General features: G+C 46.7%; 1 protein-coding gene across 1 annotated transcript in view; it reads right to left on the bottom strand.

Annotated features, from left to right (window-relative positions):
- CELSR3 (cadherin EGF LAG seven-pass G-type receptor 3) overlaps positions 1 to 15,911 on the bottom strand; it is a 210,274-nt gene that overhangs the window by 56,067 nt on the left and 138,296 nt on the right. Inside the window, exons 7-15 of the mRNA XM_088454017.1 lie at positions 14,386 to 14,549; positions 13,967 to 14,092; positions 12,776 to 12,945; positions 11,122 to 11,307; positions 9,725 to 9,835; positions 9,464 to 9,632; positions 8,667 to 8,808; positions 7,922 to 8,042; positions 5,100 to 5,283 (exon numbers count right to left, since the gene is read on the bottom strand). Of these exons, the coding sequence (XP_088310143.1) occupies positions 5,100 to 5,283; positions 7,922 to 8,042; positions 8,667 to 8,808; positions 9,464 to 9,632; positions 9,725 to 9,835; positions 11,122 to 11,307; positions 12,776 to 12,945; positions 13,967 to 14,092; positions 14,386 to 14,549 (1,373 nt within the window). The remainder of the gene's footprint in view (positions 1 to 5,099; positions 5,284 to 7,921; positions 8,043 to 8,666; positions 8,809 to 9,463; positions 9,633 to 9,724; positions 9,836 to 11,121; positions 11,308 to 12,775; positions 12,946 to 13,966; positions 14,093 to 14,385; positions 14,550 to 15,911) is intronic.

Here is a 15,911-nt window from a genome sequence, read left to right as displayed (position 1 = left end):
TCCTTCCAGATGAACCTTTTGCAGCCTGCATGGGGAGGCTGTAAGTCTAGTGGGTAGGACAGGCTCTCATACGCAGACATGTGGATTTTCGGCATATTAAGAGTCTCACATTGACATAAGGAAGGGGTCAGTTTACTAAGCCTTGGGTGGAGATAAAGTACCAGCTAATCAGCTCCTAACTGCCATGTTACAGGCTGTGTTTGAAAAATGAGTTAGGAGCTGGTTGGTTGGTACTTTATCTCCATCCAAGGTTTAGTAAATAGACCCATAAGTACAGAAAAGCAGCGGCAGATGCGTCCAACTTAAGCCGCATATACACGATATTGTCAGCGGCGGGCCCGCTGACGTATACACACTTGCCGATGCCAGGGGGGGCAGCGGGGCCATGCTGCATTCAGCAGCATGACATCGCTCACGATATCCCCAGATTGGGCTGCATGTACAGCCGACTGGGGATATCGTTAATGACCCACGGGAGCGCGCATTGTTGGTTCAGACCATACACACTAGACGATATGAACGATATATCGTTGAACGATATCATTAATATCGTGCAGTTTTATCGTCTAGTGTGTATGCCCCTTTAGAATCAGGAGCATTATAAACAGGCCTGTATCCATCGTATGAATGATTCTGAGTCAAACGCATCCGCGGCCACTTTTGCGTCCGGCCGCAGCAGCCTAATTGCTTGTTTATGCTAATCCAAGTACAATTCTCTCTGCCCACTGTTTTTACATCCGCATACGTTGTCAATAGTATTGGCAATTACACCGCAAAAGGTCCGGCGTCCCACCTGTGCCCGAACACATCAAACAATCTCTCGTGAGACGCGTCTGTTCTGTGCGTCCGCGTGGTCTCTGCCCAGAAAAGCCCATTGCACTGAAGGCTGTGTCTGCTGGAGATGCGAATGGCACGGGGCTATATGCGGGTATGTATGCACTGTGAGACGCATGCGCAGAGCATTTGCAGTTTTCAGCATATGCGCAGTCTGCGGAAAAAGTGGTGAGACACGCTTACATTTTGTACTTGCATCTGACTCAGATTCAACTCTCATACAGGCAACCTCTCCTTGAGCCTTATTCAATTATGGAGCGAAAAGTCCGTGCTGGACTTTTCGCTCCACATCGCTGATATTCTGGGGATAAAGTATCGGGTGCGTGCCCGCTTTATCCCCGTATTCAATTTAAAAATAGCGAAAACAGGACCCGGCTAATTTGGATCGTCGAAAAAAAACTGGAATTTTCTGGAAATATTCTAGGGACCCCCCTAAAGATGTCCAGACATGGGGGTTCAGTCTGGGTACCCCCGTTTAGCCCTGCAGAATGTGTTCTGCATTTTTAAATAGCCGCGGCAGGTGTTTTTTCTTGACATTGCAGAAGTGATGCAGAAGAGCACTTAGCTTTTTTTTTCGTTTTTGAAAGTGGTCCCATCAAATTTGGGGTACATGAAAATGGGTACTAGCATATTTTTAAGTCCCTAAAGTAATTTTTGAATGCGCAATGAAGAAAACACCTGCCTTATATAAGGGAACCCCTGTGGATTTAATTTGTATATTTTAGAAGTGGTTTTTAGTGTTGTTTTTTTTTCACCCCCCATAAAAAGAAGTTTTTTTGGGGTGTCCCGATTTTTTTTTTTTACATTTCTTTGCACATTTAGGGCCTGATTCAGAGCCGTTCGCTATTTGCGGTCGTTCGTTCAAAAACAAGGGGTGGCTATTCAAATGATCAGTTCGCAAATTGCAGTCTGTTCACACCTCTAAGTCTGAATGAGCGAGCAAAATATACGCTCGTTTATTTGTTAAAAACGCCCCCTGGCCGCACGCACCATACGTCATGTCCGCTATTTATTAGATTAATCGAGTACATCGACCAGCGTATGAACTGCTCGCTATTCTTGTGGTTGGTTTTTGCTACCACAATCTTGCGAGCAGTTCTGGCTATAAAATAACCCAGTGACGTGGTCAATGACGCTGCTGTATTAATTATGCACACCCATAAAACGCCCGTTTTGACCTTTAAGCACGCCTGCGTTCGGATCTCCACTCCCCATTTTCAAGCACCTTCCCCTGTTACCACCCACATACGCCTCATTCTGTCACTCAAAATAGCAGGCATTCGCTATATTGCGAGCACATGAATTTCGGCCGCACTGACTGGTTCGCGCATGCGTATAACGATCCGTACGCATGCGCAGATGTGCGAACATCGCTCGGAACGAGCGTACTGCCGCTAGCGAGTGGCTCTGAATGAGGGCCTTAGTTTTCAGGGGGCATTCCCAAGGGTGCAGGCTATTTTTTTTAAGCCTGCACCCCTAAACCCCAAATCTGCACTTTTTTTCACCTGCTAAAGGTAATTGAAAAATTATCCCTGTTTTTTTTAAATGACTTTTTGCACCATCTACGAAAAAAATGGGAATTTTCAGGAAATATGCCTGGGACCCTCCTAAAGATATCCAGACATGGGGGATCACTACGGGTACCCCCATTTTTGCCTGAAGGAAGTCGGAGTTTGTAATAGCCATGGCAGGTGCATTTTTGCGGCTATGAAGGAGTGGTGAAGAATAGCACTTAGATTTTTTTTGGGGGGGGGAAATAACTATTCCTATCAAATTTGGGGTACATGAAAATGAGGGTAAGCATTTTTTTAAGTCCCTAAAGTTATTTTTAAAATTCTGCAAAAATGCACCTGCCGCTTGTCCCCGCAATGAAGAAAACATCTGTCGCATACATGGGGACCCGATCTGAATTAATTTAGATAGTTTGGCACTTTGTTCCCCTATTTTTTATTTTTTTTTAACCCCCAAAATGAAACTTAATTTTTTGGGGGTGTCCCGATTATTTTCAAACTTTTTTTGACGCAGTTTTTTTTTAAATGACACTCCCAGGGGTGCAGGCTATTTTTTTTAAGCTGGTGAAAACTTATCCCCGTATTTTTATCATTGACTTTTCGCACCAGCGAAAAGTCAATGTAATTGAATACGGGGATAATTCAAACAGGCGAAAATTACGTCATCGGCGATAAATTATCGCAGATTCCGACATTTTGCCTCAAACTGAGTACGGCCACTTATGTCTGGCTGTCTAAATACAACATTGTCTTATTCTGCAAATGTTCAGGGTGCAGCACAGAAATTGGTTTATGTTCAATTGCTATTTCTATTCCTTATAAGTGAAGATTTGCATGTTGGTCTATATTTGCGGTAAATAATGGAGCAGGGAGGGATTACAACGGGAGCGTGTGTGTGTGTGTGTAGGAGGGGTACGATTATTAATTTAGGTTATAACAGCGAGGTTCGTGTCATCGCAACACCTGTGACTGACTGTAGCCCCAACCTCTGTGATGACGGACAGACTGTAACACCTGCTTCCTCTACAGAGATAACAATCTATTACAGAGAACATTAGTCCAGCTATGCTCAAACTCCCAATAGAATGAAATTAAAGCAAAACTGTTAGGAAGATCATTTGTTTTATGTTTTTCATCTATTATACAAGTTAATTATGCACTTGAAAATAAATACACGACTTATGTGTCCTGCTCATTTGAATTTCAGTTATACACATAACAGCCAGCAGATGTCGCTGTAGCAGCAGCTGTCCATACCTGTGGCTAAAAGTTTTCTGCAGTTCAAGTATATTTATTTTTTACACATTTTTTACGACGTGTTTTTTATTTATAGTTCTCTGTATGTGGAGGTTCTGTCTGGACAGACTTGTATAACATTTTGGGGCATATTGACCACAATTTGAACTTTTTTATGCGGCTGTGAAGTGGTGCATTAGAAAACTTATTTTTGCAAGAATTTATCCAACTTCATGTGTTGGGACAGAACTTAGAGAGAGAAATCTGTGGGGGCTGTTATTGTGACTGCAAACAGAGGAACCGCAGCATATATCTCCAATATCTGATCTGGAACCCACTTCATACATCCTGAGAATGGCTCATTTTTGCAAGTATCCACTCACAATGGCTGATTTTTTTTTCTTTTGGAATGGGGGGGGGATTTCCCACAAAATGTAATAAATGTGCCCCTATGTCTCTCTAATCACACTGCTCCACTGAGAAGCAACATCACATCTGTCTATGGGGTTCAGTTTATCAATCAGTCATTTTGACTAAATATTTAAACATAATTCATGTTATTGTTATCAGTTCACGCGATGTGCGTCCGGAACACGTAGCAGTGCAGCTGCCCACAGTCTCCTCTCTCTTAAGCTGGCCACACACTAGAACAATTTACATCCAACCAGCCAACTAGTTGATTGGTTGTAATGAAAATCTGGTAAGGTATGAAAGCAAATGACAATCAGCAATTTGCTCCCAAACGCCAGAAAATGGACAAAAACTGTTGTTTGAACAAATTGTTTAGATCAAAAATTTAAAAAACTTGTCTGACGACCATTTTCATCTGTTTTCTGGCATTTAGGAGCAAATTGCTGATCATCAGTTACTCCCATATGTTACCAGATTATCATTCCAACCAATCAACTAGTTGGCTGGTTGGATGTAAGTTGGTCTAGTGTGTGGCCAGCTTTAGTGCCCGTGTACCACTGCCCTGCTATACAGTGGCCAGCAACAGCAGCTGACCCAGGTCCGGGCAAGTGGTACCCCTCTCGGCAGTCCTGCCACTAAGTACACTGAAAGAGAGGGCGTGGCTCATGCATCTGTTATGCAAATACTATGCCAGCATGGTCAGAGCCTTGTATGAAAATGCCTGGACTGCACTGTCTACCTGTCATTATGGCTTGTCTGGTTGCTAGGGGAGACCCCAGTGACTGAAAGAGGGGTGATTGCTGCACTGCATTTGGCAGGAGCTTCGGTGACCAACACAGCCCAAGTTGCTGAAATAAACTGTAAAGGGTCACAAATGAAGATTATAATTTACATAGCACCATAGCAGAACTGTCGATCCAGTCTGAGCAAATAAAGGAGCAGAGAATTTAAAAGGTTCTTTAATACTATTGTAGAAATCGTACAGGAGAACAGATAGCCTAAGGATAGACAGGCAGCCAAGTACAAGCATGCCCGCTCAGATGTTGTATAAGCCTTCCCTATAGGCAGCACTACGCCGCATATATAACGATTTAGCCCAGACCTCACCTTCACAGCCACTTGGTGAGACCTCAGCAAACGGGTTGTCACAGCTGTTGCACTGGTGGCCAATCACTCCAGGCCGGCAGAAGCACTGACCGGTGTCCGGATCACATGACCTCAAGGAAGAGCCAATGGGATAACAATCGCAAGGCAAACACGTATCGCTTCCTTTGGGGCGATAATGAAACTCCTGCAGTTAAGAGAACAAGAGGAATCGTGTCAGGTTTATATAGTTAGGATATATAGTTAGATTTCAGGAATCTAACAGACACTAAAGAGGTGACTCTGTGCATGAATCCTCCCTAAATCAGTAACTGTGACCCCACATGCCTTGCAGAATAACACCCCTCCCCCATAAAATGTTGTTCTAATTAACATAAAACTATTTTCATGCTGCTCGTTAAACAGTCTGTTCACCCTAGGCACACACAAAAATTGTTTATATGGGGTTGGGGATGGGATGGCAGTGGCCGTGTTCCCGGGGGTCAGAATCCCGATGTTGGCATCCCGACTGGGTGACAATCCCGACAGCTGGAGGTAAGTATATTACCCTCCCCCTACCCCACCCTCCCCGCAGCCTAAACCAAACCCTCCCACCCGTAGCCTAAACCTACCCCCCCTATCGCAGCAGAAATGTAACCCTGCCCCCTAGTGTCTAACCCTAACCCTCCCCCTAGTGCCTGACCCTAACCCTCCCCCTAGTGCCTAACTCTTAACCCTCCCCCTAGTGCCTAACCCTCCCCCTAGTGCCCAACCCTAACCCTCCCCCTAGTGCCTAACCCTAACCCTCCCCCTAGAGCCTAACCCTCCCCCTAGTGCCTAACCCTCCTCCTAGTGCCTTGACCCCTAACCCTCCCCCTAGTACCTAACCCTCCCCCTAGTGCCTGACCCTAACCCTCCCCCTAGTGCCTAACCCTAAACCTCCCCCTAGTGCCTGACCCTAACCCTCCCCCTAGTGCCTAACCCTAAACCTCCCCCTAGTGCCTAACACTAAACATCCCCCTAGTGCCCAACCCTCCCCCTAGTGCCTGACCCTACCCCTCCACCTAGTGCCCAACCCTAACCCTCCCCCAGTGCCTAACCCTCCCCCTAGTGCCCTATCCTAACCCTCCCCCTAGTGCCTTAACCCCTAACCCTTCCCTAGTACCTAAACCGCCCCCTAGTGCCTAACCCTAAACATCCCCCTAGTGCCCAACCCTCCCCCTAGTGCCTGACCCTACCCCTCCCCCTAGTGCCCAACCCTAACCCTCCCCCAGTGCCTAACCCTCCCCCAGTGCCTAACCCTCCCCCTAGTGCCCTATCCTAACTCTCCCCCTAGTGCCTTAACCCCTAACCCTCCCCTAGTACCTAACCCTCCCCTAGTGCCTAACCCTAACCTCCCCCTAGTGCCCAACCCTCCCCCTAGTGCCTGACCCTACCCCTCCCCCTAGTGCCCAACCCTAACCCTCCCCCAGTGCCTAACCCTCCCCCTAGTGCCCTATCCTAACCCGCCCCCTAGTGCCTTAACCCCTAACACTCCCCTAGTACCTAACCCTCCCCCAGTGCCTAACCCTACCCCTAGTGCCCAATCCTAACCCTCCCCTTAGTGCCTAACCCTCCTCCTAGTGCCTTAACCCTAACCCTCCCCCTAGTACCTAACCCTCCCCCTAGTGCCTGACCCTAATCCTCCCCCTAGTGCCTAACCCTCCCCCTAGTGCCCAACCCTAACCCTCCCCCTAGTGCCTAACTCTAAACCTCTCCCTAGTGCCCAACCATAACCCTCCCCCTAGTGCCTAACACTCCCCCTAGTGCCCTATCCTAACCCTCCCCTAGTACCTGACCCTAACCCTCCCCCTAGTGCCTGACCCTAACCCTCCCCCTAGTGCCCAACCCTAACCCTCCCCCTAGTTCCCAACCCTCCCCCTAGTGCCTGACCCTAACCTTCCCCCTAGTTCCCAACCCTACCCCTAGTGCCTGACCCTAACCTTCCCCCTAGTGCCTAACCCTAACCCTCCCCCTAGTGCCTTCACCCCTAACCCTCCCCCTAGTACCTATTCCTTCCCCTAGTGCCTGACCCTAACCCTCCCCCTAGTGCCTGACCCTAACCCTCCACCTAGTACCTATCGGTCCCCTAGTGCCTGACCCTAGCCTTCCCCCTAGTGCCCAACCCTAACCCTCCCCCTAGTGCCTTAATCCCTAACCCTCCCCCTAGTGCCTATTCCTTCCCGTAGTGCCTGATCCTAACCCTCCCCCTAGTGCCTGACCCTAACCCTCCACCTACTACCTATCCCTCCCCTAGTGCCCAACCCTAACCCTCCCCCTAGTGCCTTAACCCCTAACCTTCCCCCTAGTGCCTATTCCTTCCCGTAGTGCCTGATCCTAACCCTCCCCCTAGTGCCTGACCCTAACCCTTCCCTAGTACATAACCCTCCCCCTAGTGCCCAACCCTAACACTCCCCCTAGTGCCTAACTCCTAACCCTGCCCCTAGTGCCCAACCCTCCCCCTAGTGCCCAACCCTAACCCTCCCCCTAGTGCCTGACCCTCACCCTAGTGCCTGACCCCAACCCCTTACCCCAATACTTACTGTCGGGATGCAAGCACCAGGCTTCTAATTGGTGTCAGGATTTCTGCGCCGGTATTTCGATCGCCGGCATCCTGACAGCCAGGAAAATAACTACATTCCCTTATATGGTACATTGCTGTATGCTGATACTGTGGGATATTTAGTACAGTCTTTACTATATGACGTTCCACACACCATATCTATAGATATATGTAATAAGGCAAATAATAACCATTAGACAATATGTAATGAAAGGTTGCAGTTAGTTCCCTGGCGGCGACCTACCTTGCAATGACACTGCCCATTAGTTTTATTGCAGTCGGGATCGAAACCTTTATTGGTGTCACAGTTGCACGGCCCACAGGTGCGATTCCCCCACCAGCCCCGAGGACACCGATGATCCATTCTGAGAGGGAAACCGCACACGATCAGTTATATTACATCACACAAAAGACAGAAGAATGAAGGGGGCGGGTCCGAGTTGCTCGCTGCTGCGACTGCTTTAGCGTCTGGTGCGGCAGCCACGTGTGCGATTGTATGCTAATGCTGGTATCAGCCTTTCCCCTGGTGCACAGCCGTGCGTCTGAATGTGCCCACTTTGAGCGCCTTTAGACGCTGTAATACCGTTTGGCGCCTCTTTATACGCAACCATCGATTGCACCATCAAAACGTGCACCAGCCACGTGCTCGGAGCACATTCTACATAAGGGTATGGTTTCAAAGTTTGTAACCAGTTCAGCGGCACACCTGCGACACTCCCATTACACGCCCTCAAGACGGACCATCTCCGTGCCTCATTAGCCACCACACAGTCGCCGACTACCACATTTCCAATATCATTTTTATACCGTGCGTCGTTTGCAACTGCGCCTCTGTGCGTACACACACCGTGGGACGCTTGCGCTGTAGGAGTTTTTAGGGAATTTTTGTGCATGCGCAGTAGGTAAAAATCGCTCAACTCCACGTACTGTGTGCGAATTAGGCCCATGGCGTTTTTACTACAATCGGATAATAATCACCCGTATCTCACCTGTGCTCACAGTATCTTCCAAAATGGTTCCCTGAGCACTCACAGGCATAGCCCAGAGGGGAGTTTGGAAGATGAAGGCACAACCCTTTATTCTCACATGGGTTCAGCTGACAAACATCCACACAGCTCTCCCCATAGTACCCTGTGGAGACAAACCGAGCCCCCATTATCATCGAGTACACGGGACCCAGTAACCGGTCATCCTGTCATGTTAGAAGACTTCTAGGGGTAGATTTACTAAAGCTTCTGAAACAGACAAGTGGTTTTTAGCAACCAATCAGATTATAGCTATCATTTCTCTACTGCATTTTTGAAAATGATAGACAGAATCTGATTGGTTGCTATGGGTAACATCACAACTTGTCTGTTTTAGAAGCTTTAGTAAATCTACCCCCTAGTCTTAAAATGCCTCCTGGTAACATTCACGATTATATTGGCAATTGTTTGGGGATCCTACCAGAAAGCAATATATCTGGGATGTTTTTATTTTATAACCTCACAGAGACATACGGTAAGGCAGGCCAGGCCAACCTGTGGCTCTCCGCATGTTGTGGAACTACAAGCACAAGCATGCTTTACCAGTTGATCGGAGGGAGGGTATGCCGGGACTTGTAGTTTCACAACAGCTGGAGAGCCACAAGTTGGCCAGGCTGTCAGTAAGGCAATAACTCATAAGCTGGCAGGGCATGCTGAGTCTTGTAGTTCCACAACAGCTACCAACCCACAGGTTGCCTAAGCCATTGGTACTGAGGCTGGAACAGACTGATGCCCGTGCGTATATATATCTTCCTACACACCTGGGTGACAGGCGCAGGCATGGCCCTGCCACTTGTCTACACAGGAACTGTTGCCCTGGCAGGGGCTGAGGTCACACATATTAGGAACGCTGCAGCCAGTTTTAACATTCAAGACATTGGTTGGCTTGGGCAAGGTCATGCCACTAGATGTCTCGCCCAGTCGCAGCCCCTGGAAAGCAATAAAGGACATAACGGTGAGTACAATACAGCAGGCATCACAGCAAATTCATACTGATCACATGTACTAAGAATAGCCCTCACCTGTATGCAGCCCTGCAGGCCATTCTGTACCTCTCGGCCTCCCATAATTCCTCCCACGTAGAGGTGCTTAACCCTCAGTCCATGCAGCTCGTTCCCAACATTTACTGTGTCCTACAGAAGAATAGAACAATCACTGTAGAATAATAAAAAAAAAAAACGAAAAGCAGGACAAAATAAGCCCCACCCACTATCTGTCCATGCCCCGCCCCAAACCAGAACAAGCCACACCTCTGCCTAGTCAGCTGATTGTCTGAAAACAAATGTTGGATTGTTTTATAAGTCATTGCATCAGTATTTAATGCAATTGCCTTGGCAGCGGATTTCATACATGTGATAATGTACTGTACATGATAAGGGTATGATAAGACACCGAGGCACTGCGTAATCATAGAAACACACACAGCTACAGACTGGGAGCTTTTATACAGGTCACTGATATTTAATAACATACAGTACATCATATTTAAAGTGTTTTATTACAGAAGTTTTCCAAATGAACACTACAGTGATGACATCAGAACTTGCTGATCATAAGCTATGACCTCAGTACTCATCATTTACACAGGTACCACTTACAGAATTTCCTACATATATTACCGTTATGTATTAAATAAATGGAATAATGTGCCGACTAGCGTAAATTTGAAGAAGTCCGGTCATGGTGACTTACAATGTCCATAATACTTTATAGTAAGAGGAGGGGTATTATTGAAGTGCTGACATCAGAGCTCACTTAGAATGCACAGAAAGGAGCACACTAAGGGTGGGGCTCACACTGCCCGGAACTTCGCTCTCTCATGCGCAGTGGGAGCTGGGGCATGTCCCACTAGTGAGACTTCCCCAAGAGCTCGCACCTCAGCGACGAGACAGACCACCAGGAGAGGAAGACAACTGCACTGGGAACAGTGAGGGGGCGGGACGGGGCAAAACGGGGTGGGGTGGAGTCCAGGCAGAGCAGACTTAGGTGACCAGGCGTATGCTGGGTTCATTTACTAGTCATTTAATAACAGTTTGGGACATGTTCTGTGGTCATGGAAACAGCTTTGCTCTCACTATACAGTGTTATGCTACACCTGTCACAGGCCCCAGGCATTATAAATACACTGGTAGATTGTGTTGTCCCTTACCAAGATCATTAGTGTCTAGTAACCTTCAAATAAAGTTAGTTTTGCTATGATGCATTAGTAAAGAGATCCGTGCCTGGGTAAGCTCCCTCCGTGTCCGCTGTTGGTCTACTCCATGGATTGTAAAGCAGTGATTCCCCGTCTTACCATCACATAACTGCACACCCGCTTCCTTTAGTATCTATTTATAAACGCTTTTCTCCTGAACTCCTTTAATAGTACCAAGCGCCTAGAATTTGCAGTGTTAGCTCCTTAACATTACATACAGAGTACCTGGTAGATCCCGTAATCCAAGTTGATGGTGATGACGTAACGTGTCTCACGCCCACTGCGTACATCGCGCAACTCCAGCTGCAGGTCATGCCACCTGCCATCATTCACCTCCATCTGGTCCAGTAGGAGGGTGGAGGTTCTGCTGGTGCCACGGGTGACTGAGAAGGAGATCAGACCTGAAGTCAGCTGTGGAGACAGGAGAGGGGACATTAGCAGGAGAACTGTTCTACTAACATACAGTACTGTGTACAATACTAAACCCTGAGTACTTTTAACGGCGTCAGTCCGCCTACTTATCAAGCGTGTTTCAAAAAGTGCCTCATGCCTCAGTGATGTCATTGATTCCTTGCGAACTGATAGCCTGCAATCTCATTGAGGTAATTGCTTGCTCGTGAACTAATAGGCTGCACTCTTAGTGATGTCACTGGTTGCTTGTTAACCAATAGGCTGCATTCTCAGTGACATCACTGGTTGCTTTTGAACTCCCGGGCTGCACTCTCAGTGAGGTCACTCATTGCTTGTGATCTGATAGGCTGCATTCTAAGTGATGTCACTGGTTGTTTGTGATCTGATAGGCTGCACTCTTAGTGATGTCACTAGTTGCCTGTAAACTGATCAGATGCACTTTCAGTGATGTCACTGATTACTTGTGATCTGATAGGCTGCATTCTAAGTGATGTCACTGGTTGCTTGTGATCTGATAGGCTGCATTCTAAGTGATGTCACTGGTTGCTTGTGATCTGAGGCTGCACTCTTAGTGATGTCACTAGTTGCCTGTAAATTGATCAGATGCACTCTCAGTGATGTCACTGATTACTTGTGATCTGATAGGCTGCATTCTAAGTGATGTCACTGGTTGCTTGTGATCTGATAGGCTGCACTCTGTGATGTCACTAGTTGCCTGTAAACGGATCAGATGCACTCTCAGTGATGTCACTGATTACTTGTGATCTGATAGGCTGCATTCTAAGTGATGTCACTGGTTGCTTGTGATCTGATAGACTGCACTCTGTGATGTCACTACTTGCCTGTAAACGGATCAGATGCACTCTCAGTGATGTCACTGATTACTTGTGATCTGATAGGCTGCATTCTAAGTGATGTCACTGGTTGCTTGTGATCTGATAGGCTGCACTCTGTGATGTCACTAGTTGCCTGTAAACGGATCAGATGCACTCTCAGTGATGTCACTGATAACTTGGCTATGTGGCTGCATTCTTATGGAAATTGCCCCCACCTGACCTCTAACTTCTGAATTCAGACACAAAAGAAACTTCCACTGCTGGGATGCGACTTAAACCTAGAAATATCTTTGTACCTCAGCACTATAGCCGGCTAAATTGTGCCACTGTATTGTGTCTGGAGGACAGAGCGGAGATTTATATGGTCAGCATAGATAGCAGAGGGCAGCCTTGCTGATTATTAATCTTACATATTTCTAATATTGAAATAGCTAAGGAACTCCCATTTATACAGCTGTGACGGCCATTCTCTGATATATGTTTACACTGATACTGGAGCATAGTCTAAAAAGTCTAAAAAAGTCTAAAAATCTGAATCTTCATCTTGTACATTATTTATTATGCACTTAAGCAAATATTGTGGCTTATTATTTCAGCATCCCCATAAGGCTATAAACAAGTAGTGAACATGCCTGGCACAGGATGGTGGTATACTGCCCAGCGTGGGCCTGCAGCAGCACCCCGTCAGCCCGCCGTGTCCGGAACGCCAGCCCCATGAACCAAGGGATGGAGATCTTCACTTCATTTTTGAAGTCCCAGGCGAGGATTCCGCTTCCGTTGAAATGATGAGCATGGTGCATCGCTGCCAGGAGGGAAGCCACAATTAGTTACTGATGGTGAGATTTATCAAAGAGGACAAGGGGAGCTGTTGCCCCTAGCAACCAATCAGATCCTAGCTATCACTTTATAGACTGTACTAGATAAATAATAGCTATAACATGATTGGTTGCTATGTTGGGGAGGCGGCTAGTGGCCTCTGACATCACTCCTAGATAGAGGAAGTAAAAACCCACCAGGACAGCTTACAGCCCACAATACAAGAGTTCAACTTGTAAAAACCACAAAAGCAAACATAGAGAAAGTAAAAGTAACTAAGTAGTTTCTAAAGGTGCATACACACACGATTTTTTGAACGATTATCGTTAAACGATATTGTTTAACGATAATCGTTTGAAAAAATCGTTCACTTTCTGAGTCAAACGATGAACGATTATTGTTCATGCGCGTTCACGTTTGTAGTTTGTAGTTCAGTCAGACTTGTCAACTCAACGATTTTCATTAAGTTAATATGCAAAAATCGTTTGTAGTTCATAAAAATTGTTCATTACATTTAAATGAACATAGTAAATGAACAACTTTAGTAAACGATTTTAGTTCATTTTCTCAAGGTAGAAAATAATTTACTAAAATCGTTCATTAACTCAATCGTTGTGTGTGTATGCAGCTAAAGTTTCACTAACTATAATAATGCTGGGCTTATGGAGACTTGTTTATTAAATCTTGGACTAAATATTCTGTTTCCAGCCCCTAGAGGGCAGCACTCTTCTATATTTCTCCTCTTCCTACTCACATGCCAGGGAGTACTCACAAGTCCTGAACAGTTTAGCACATATAGGACACAGTGGTATTTAATTAATAATCTCTCTGCATTTAACTCATAACTTTGCTTTCATACTCAATGGAGAATTTCCTTTAAAGAAATAATTATTTTTGTTTAAATACATTAGAATTGCTTTTTTTGTATCCCATTTACAGACCTAAAATAAATATTTAATTTCCAAGTAGATCTCTCTGCAATTCTGAGGTTGTATTTCTGTACTCACCAACCCTGCAGTCCTTGCCGCCAAACCCTAATGGACAATCGCACGTGTAGGTTCCCCAGCCCGAGGAGCAGTTGCCCCCGTTCTTACATGGGTTGGAGTCACAAAGTGATAGCTTGGCATGGCACCCTGACACAGAGAGAGAGAGAGAGAACACATAAGGGATGGCACCCTGGCCATGGCATATAGCTGCTTGTATTAGTATTTGGTGCATGTAGTCACCCTGCTTTATACAACAGATCCATGCTATTAAAACAGAAATGGACCTAGCACGGAATAACACGATATAGAACTATATGCTGATTCTGAGCGACACAAAAAGAAGGAGAGACTACAGAATCTTGTATCAGTAGTGTCAGATGACGGTAGCAGGGACCTGTTGTGTGGGAGGGTCACCGGGCACGTGACGCTGTGTATCCTACCTGCAGATGTTCCGTTATTTGCTATGTAGGAAGCCAGGTCAACCTTCTTGCTGTCAATGAACAGGTCCTTCATGCAACCTATGAACTCTCTGTGCGTAACCGGGAAGTTCTCCGGCAGATTGGGGACACCGCCCAGCAGCAGGGGGCCCGTGAGGTCCAAAGATCTGCAAATATATAAATAGCGTAAGTGTGCAGTACGGTTCTACTCTTACTGGGCCGTTCAACGCTTGTTGCTGGTACTGTATGGTGGCTGCGTTTATCAGGTAAACAAATGCGGAAACTGCAAAAACTTTTAAAGGTCAAATCAACACGCGGACTTTTAGCCAATACAGGTCACCCTCTCATTTTGTTGTGTTGTGGAGGGTGTAGTAGGTATTACCGCCGAACGCAGGGCCAGCGGTTCAAATCCCGACAGCGGCAGCCCGGCAAGGGTGAAAATCCTGATCGTCCCTAAGGTAAGTATCGCTAACCTAATTCTACCCCCTAACCCTAACCCTCCCTTAGGGTTGCCTAACCCTAACTTACCCCCCAAGTGCGTAACCCTAATCCCCCCTCTAAGTGCCTAAACCTAACCCCCCCTTCCCCGCTGCCTAAACCTAACCCTCCTGGGGGGGTGCCTAACCCTAAGTCCCCCCGGGAGCCCTAAACCTAACCCTCCCCCCTCCCCGTGGCTGTCTGCGCCTGGCGCCTGGCTTACCTTCGTTCGGTATGCTGGGCGTCGGTCTTCCGGCGTCTGGTTAATGACAGGCGTCAAGTTTTCAACGCCTGTCATTAGTACCACGCCGGGATTAGAAAGTCTGGAAGCCGGCGGTTCGGCATTTAGACCGTCGGCTTCCAAACTACATCCCGTTGTGGAGGGACCTAAAGGACACCTGTCTGGTGCCCATAGTGTGAGGCAGCCATTCTTCGTACTGGACTAGTGTCCATGAGAATGCAGCCCATCGTTTTATTAGGGACCCGTGTCATGAGGCACCCTGGTTCAAGTGAGCTGACGGTGCCTCATGGGTGTCACTGACTCCTTGTGAAATGATAGTGAGTGCCTCAATGATGTTGATAGCACATAATAAACAGATAGTGCCTCAATGGTGCACGACTCCAAATTACTGATAATATATAGATGCAATCAATAGAGGTTTTAGCATAATCATGGCCAAGGTTATGGGTCTACCCACCATATCCAGGTAACCTCTTTAGAGTAGGTCCCTAACATACTAGGGTTCAAATCCAGAGCGCAGGACACCCCTAAATCAACGCAGCCGAGCCACCCCAGGGCATCGCCATAGTGAGAAAAGTGAAGTAAAAAAAGTAAGCGCAGCTATGGCTGCATAGAAAGGTGAGAATACAAATATCATGAAACAAACAAAGTATTAAAATTGTGAAGAAAAGAAAGAATGTATTATAATGCGATGCCCTGGAGCAGACCGACCGACGCAATCCAGGGGACCCACGCCCCAAAAATCAACCCAAAATTGCACTACAGTATATAAACTTGTAGGACTTACCTAAAATTGTGCCCATAACCTTGG

The sequence above is a fragment of the Taudactylus pleione genome, unplaced genomic scaffold (genome assembly GCF_031769625.1).
Source record: "Taudactylus pleione unplaced genomic scaffold, aTauple2 ptg000607l, whole genome shotgun sequence".
Lineage (NCBI taxonomy): Eukaryota > Metazoa > Chordata > Amphibia > Anura > Myobatrachidae > Taudactylus > Taudactylus pleione.
This window is presented reverse-complemented; position numbering and strand designations above follow the sequence as displayed.